The sequence below is a fragment of the Amphibalanus amphitrite genome, unplaced genomic scaffold (genome assembly GCF_019059575.1).
Source record: "Amphibalanus amphitrite isolate SeventyFive unplaced genomic scaffold, NRLGWU_Aamphi_draft 001122F_arrow, whole genome shotgun sequence".
Lineage (NCBI taxonomy): Eukaryota > Metazoa > Arthropoda > Thecostraca > Balanomorpha > Balanidae > Amphibalanus > Amphibalanus amphitrite.
This window is the reverse complement of record NW_024882616.1, coordinates 225,917-231,537: the sequence shown is the minus strand read 5'-3', so window position 1 is coordinate 231,537 and position 5,621 is coordinate 225,917. Positions and strand designations below refer to the sequence as shown.

The following is a 5,621-nucleotide window of genomic DNA, read 5'->3' as shown; positions in this document are numbered from 1 at the left end:
GGCGTTCAGCGCAGCCGCGACACACTCGCCAAGAAGAACTGTATGACGGGTCGGCGTTCTTCCTGCGCCACCCGGAGCTGTACGCCTTCTGCTGGAGGAGATGGCGCGGGGCGCGCGAGCCTTTTCCGTGCTGCTGCTGCTGGCCCGGCTGTACCCGTCACCGGTGGAGGGCGCCGACTCACAGTACCCGGTGAGTGGATGATGTTACGACTTAAAATCACAATGAGTTATGATCAATACAGGCTCTTTGGGACAGACGGTGGGTCGTTTTGTGTGCCTTGCTGCTACCATATCGAGTGCCGAAGTACCAAGTAGTGCCGACCGAATACCGACAGTGATTCGTATGGCTGCCACTTGACCGCCGACGGCCTTCCGTGCCCGCAGCTGCGCGCTTTCCTGCCCTCCCTGGAGCGGGCGGCCGCCTCTCCTGTACTGCAGGCCCGCAAACTGGCTGCACGTGCCATCTGCTCGCTGGTGCCCTACTCGGGATACCCAGAGGCCACGCTGGCTCTGCTGGACAGCATTGAACGTGACGGCACACAGCGGCAGAACCAGCTGCATGGACGGCTGCTGCAGGTACGTACCGGCGGGAAGTAGCGGGGGGGGGGGGGGGGCTGTGAGACTGGGCTTTTAGGACAGAACAGAGAAGCAGGTGCATTGGGGAATTGCAGCTGATCTTGTTTCGACTCTGCGTTGTATCTGCAGAAACTTCAAAGATTAGGGAAATTCCCTCGGTTATATTTGCGACGGTCAGTTTGTTATTTGGCTGGTGAATTGTCCTTTCCATGTTCGCGACCCGTCGCTGTGTTTCTACTCAATTTAGTGCAAATGGCTCGCAGCTGATGTGCCACGATGTTCTGCCTGATCGGCTGCGGTAGTGTGACCACGTGTTCTTCCCATCAGGTCCAGCACATGCTACGCCACTGCGTCCTGGAAACGTCCATGTACACGGCTCCTGACCTGCTGCGCTGGCGGCCGGTGGCCGACCGCGCCCTCCTGCTGGCCAGTCTGCTCGGACCCCAGAACCCGTGCGCCGTCACTGCCGCCGCTGCTGCTGACGCGCTGGCAGCCGCCGTAAGGCTCGGAACTCTACTCTCAGCTCCGCCGCCACCGCCGGCAGTGATAGCCGCTGCCAGCGAGCTACTAACACGTCCTTCAGCGGGTCTGTATGGCACGGAGACCGCCCGCGTGGCGGCCGTGGGTCTCCTCTGGACGCTAGGTGCCGAACGGAGTGTGGATGTGGCCCAGCTGGACGGATACGACGCTCTACAACGTCACCTACAGCTACTGAAGGAGAAACTGATCCTGGAGGCAGGTGGTGGCGAGCCGACCACCCCGCCGAGCCGGCTGAGTCCGGTGGCTCGGCCGGCGCCTGTACCGGACCTAGGCGTGCAGCCGGAGCGGCCCCCGCAGCCGCAGGAAACCGCTGGCCCGAGCGGAGCCGGGGAGGACGAGTGGCTAGAGGAGACGGCGGCAGCGCTCCTTCGGCGGCTGGCGGACACATCGCGTCCCCTCCCGGCTCCCTGTCTGCAAACAGTGCTTGCAGTACTAGCCAAGATGAACGGAGCAGCTGCAATCTGGGATAATACAGTCCTTCAGGTGGTACGGCGATTGGCGGCAGTCACTGCCGCGGCAGACGCCGAGCAGAAGCCGAGGAGGGATGAACTGGATACGAAAGTTGAGCCAGAAGTTGTGATGGAGAAGGATAGAGTTACGGTAACGGTAGAGGAGACGGTAAGTGAGGCTGTGACGGCTGAGCTTAACAACACTCAGGGGACTATGGAAGCTCAGGAGACCGGATCAAATGACCCATCGGCAGCGAAGGACACAGATCTTGGCCCGCCCACTCCCGAGGTCTCCGCACTATGCCGGGCAGCTGCGTCTCACGAGCACGTGCGGGCCGACATGGTACGTCTGGCGGCCGGTGTGTTGGACCGCCTCAGCCCGCAGATACTGGACGAGAGTGTGGTGCCGGCTGGTTCGGCGGTGCTCGACGACTGGTGCCGACTGGTGCAGCGCTGCTGCTCCGTGGACGGCACCGTAACGCTGCGACAGGCCGCCTGTCACGCCACCGCCTCGGCGCTGCTCTGGCCCACCAGGCAACTGTCAGGTCAGTGTGCCAACGGGTGCAACCATCGGAGTTATCCGCTTCATGATATTCTTGATTATTAATTGATCGATATTATGCTTCTGTCCCATAATGCTGTCTGATTTATGTACCTCTGTATAATTCTAATGACTGTCTGATGTCTGATAACGCTGTGTGCTGTCTGCGTCTCTGTTACAGTGGGTCATGGAATGACGCTGTGGCGCTCTCTGATGGCTGATGTCTCTGCCTCTGTCTGATGACTTGTCTCGTTAACAGTGGGCCAGGAGATGACCCTCTGGCGCTGTCTGATGACGCTCCTCGCCGATGACGAGGCCGACGTGCGGGACGCCGCTGCCGAGGTGGTGGACGCCCTGGATACGGACGATCACGACCAGGATAGCTGGGAGGAGGAGATCGACAGCATCCTGCACCGTGCGGTGGCCGTGTTCTGCGCGAGGATGGCGCCCCGGGACCTGAAGCTCACCGTGCTGACTCTGCTCCACTGGATCTTCACGGACGACGATGGTGGACAGCTGGGACGGGCGCAGGTCAGTCGGTGGCGAAGCGTTAGAATATAACTGTTCAATGGGGTCACAGCTCTTGTAACGGTTTAATGTGACGGTTTGAGGCGGGATTGTACGGCTAGGTTCGATGGTTTTGTTTATGTGCCTGTGTTTTCTGCTTTTTTTGTCAACAATTTTCGGTAGCTGCTTTTTGTTCTCCAGTTCAGCTGCTGTGGGATTGCGCGCTCAATCTCAGTCTGACCTTCCGCTAACCTTTCCCCTCCCCGTCATCTGTCTACAGGAGGACGAAGAGCGCGTGTTCGACAAGGGCGAGATGAACATTTTCTCCGAGGACGTTCTGCTGGCGCGCGCGGCCACCGGCGCGCTGCTCTCGCTGGTTCCGGAGCTGCCCGAGCAGCCGCTGCTGCTGTCTGTGCGGCAGCTGGAGCCGCTGCCGCTGGTCAGACAGCTGCCGGCAGACTACCAGCTGGAGCTGTCTGACCTGCTGCGTCAGGCGGCGCGCCAGGCGGAGTCGGCGCTGCGCCGTCTGACGCCCGGGCCGCAGGGAGTCGCCCAGCGCGGCCGCGCGCTACTCTGTCTGCGCGCATTCCGCAGACTCCGGCTGACCGCTGGTCTGCGCGAGTTCTACATGGAGCCCGAGGTGGACGAACTGTGGCAGAAGAGTGTGGTGCTCGCCCAGAGCGAGCTCTGCTTCCGTCCGCTGTGGAGGGAGGTGCTCGACTCCTGATGGACCCAGAGCGCCGGCCGGCGAACAGTCCACACGGTACCGTCCTGCGGGGTGGGTGGTTGTCGGTCGCAGTGAACTGCGCGCAGCCGCTACTGGCGTAGTTGCAACACCGGCTAGGCGCTTTTGTCACATCTCGTCTGATTGCAGCCAGGGTGAGAAGATCTTATGCTGCAGCGTGCGCTGGACTGATGGGATATTGCAGGGCGTGTGGCCTTTGCTGTGGAGGCTGCCGGACTGTAGTTGCCCAATTTGCAATGTCATGGTGGCTTTACACGGTAGGTTTGCGCACTCTGCTATATACTTGTCAGCTACAAGTGAGAAACTAGGTCCACGTCTTTCGAGTTCATCTGTTATTTGTTAAATAGTAACATCCGACGTTACCCTGGGAGTAAACATGATATTTTATTTTTTAGAACAAAACCAACTGCGCAGCTTCTGCCTTGTTAAGTGTAAGGCGATAGACAAAATATGCCCTGGATTGATAGCCTACCTTCCCAGGAACCAAACGCGTGTCTGCGAATGATTTGCTCTATCGTAGCTACCCTTCTCAGTGGGACGCAGTCACGCGGTTCCGAGTTTTGGGACATGACTTTCTCAGTAGATTTAACTCGGTCTGTACTTGGAGTGACGAGCAATATATCCCGTACCTATTACGGATAACCACCGTACCGTAGCGCGCAAGACGGCAAAGCCAGTTTTTGGTGGTGCTTTCTTGCTACTGTGAGCTGTGCCATGCCTAAGTTTCCTAGCTGTGTATCGGATATTTATATAAAAAAGACATTGCCATTTGACTTTTCGAGGTGGAACTAAATACTGAGGGTCATCGGCCCGGCTGAAGGGCAGGGATACTTGAATGAAACCATCTTCTTGTGGTATTAATCATTCCATGGTACAGGGTGTTTCACTAAAAGTGTCAAAAAGTAAAAGGTCATAATGCACATAATAACAATGTTTTCTAAGGAAATTTGCATATCATTTCATCCGCAATTGTTGGACATTTGAATATATAAAAACGATATCACCGTCACTCAAACCTATTCCACACATCTGCCCCTTCTTTTGATGCACCGTTTCGGCACGTGTCCGGAGGTGCCTCACAGCCCGTTTTCATCTTCAGCGTCCAGACTGTCGGCAAAGCCTTGAATTGTGCTCTTCAGCTCCCGAAGTGATGCGACTTGAGTCTTCCTCAGCTCTGCGAGAGCTACCGAGTCACTGACCAAACCAGAGGCTTAGCGGTGACAGATCGGGACTTCGCGCTGGCCAGGGGCGGGCGGCGAGGCAGCTGATTATTCGGCCCAGGAGCTTCTGGTCCAGTCAGTTCCTGGTGGCTACAGCCGTTACAGTGGTTGATTTTAATAACTTGTAAGGCCCTGGCTATTTCTGATGTTGGAATTAGCTTCTTGTTATCTTCAAAAGCCCTCAAAAAGACCCTGACCTTCTCAACGGTTTCCGCCGAGAGGTGGGGGCAACCCCGCCTTTTTTGGACTGGAACCGGCATCGAAGGAACCCTTTTAAACCTCTCAACAAGCCCTTTGAAACTTTTATAATCTGGAACGTAGCGAGGTGAGAGAGTAAAAAGTTTCCTGAAAAGTCGGCATACGGTTTCAATGTTTCTGATGGCACCAAATGTACATAAGTGTAATTCATCCCTCCTGTTGCGGTGTAAATAACCTGTTCTTGTTCTGCATAAGGAAAAAATGACTAGTAACTTTGGCCTCCTGCCCTCGCTCCGTATGAGTGTAAAATATATCTTAAATGGATAAATAATAAATGTCCAAAAATTTGCAACAAAACCACGTGCGCTGACACGTGATTTGCATATTCTATATATCTTTAATAGGCATTTACTTTTTGACACTTTTAGTGAAACACCCTGTAGATTTCATTTCTGGAGCTGTTTTTATTGTTGCATTGCCATTGTTTAACCCATAAGGGGCCACGGCCCGGGCCAGACAAACGTGCTAACTTATCTGACACACTTTTCAGGATTCAGTTTGAAATGTCTTATTCTTTGTCCTTTCGGTTCAGGCACTCACAGCATTGTTGTTAATTTCGAATTGATTTCCTAAGTTGTGTTTGGGTTATTTTCGTAGGAACGGCGGCATGAATTTTGTGTAACCTGAATGTGTGGTAATTTTTACTGTCTTACCATTGCCTACGATGTTGCGAAATTCGCGGCGAAACAATGTTTGTGCTGCAAGGATTAAACCTTCACATTTGGCGTTAGATAGCAATAGCAAATCGCCTGAAACTATATTACTGTGCCGCAATGCTCAGTACC

The 5,621-nt window shown here is 55.0% G+C and overlaps 1 protein-coding gene across 1 annotated transcript; it reads left to right on the top strand.

Moving 5' to 3' along the window:
- On the top strand, positions 1–4,124 carry LOC122370321. Its single transcript, XM_043345802.1, has 5 exons — positions 1–190; positions 385–576; positions 904–2,110; positions 2,366–2,637; positions 2,894–4,124. Exons 1-5 carry the CDS (start codon positions 101–103, stop codon positions 3,338–3,340), a joined length of 2,208 nt encoding a protein of 735 aa, XP_043201737.1. The 5' UTR covers positions 1–100; the 3' UTR covers positions 3,341–4,124.
- The last annotated feature ends 1,497 nt before the right edge of the window (positions 4,125–5,621 follow it).

What these genes read in the sequence shown, in the direction of transcription:
- LOC122370321 (XM_043345802.1), top strand. Translation starts at nt 101, where the DNA reads ATGGCGCGGGGCGCGCGAGCCTTTTCCGTGCTGCTGCTGCTGGCCCGG. An exon ending in TGCATGGACGGCTGCTGCAG is followed by an intron (nt 577 to 903) that starts GTACGTACCGGC and finishes TCTTCCCATCAG; the next exon opens with GTCCAGCACATGCTACGCCA. An exon ending in GCCCACCAGGCAACTGTCAG is followed by an intron (nt 2,111 to 2,365) that starts GTCAGTGTGCCA and finishes TCTCGTTAACAG; the next exon opens with TGGGCCAGGAGATGACCCTC.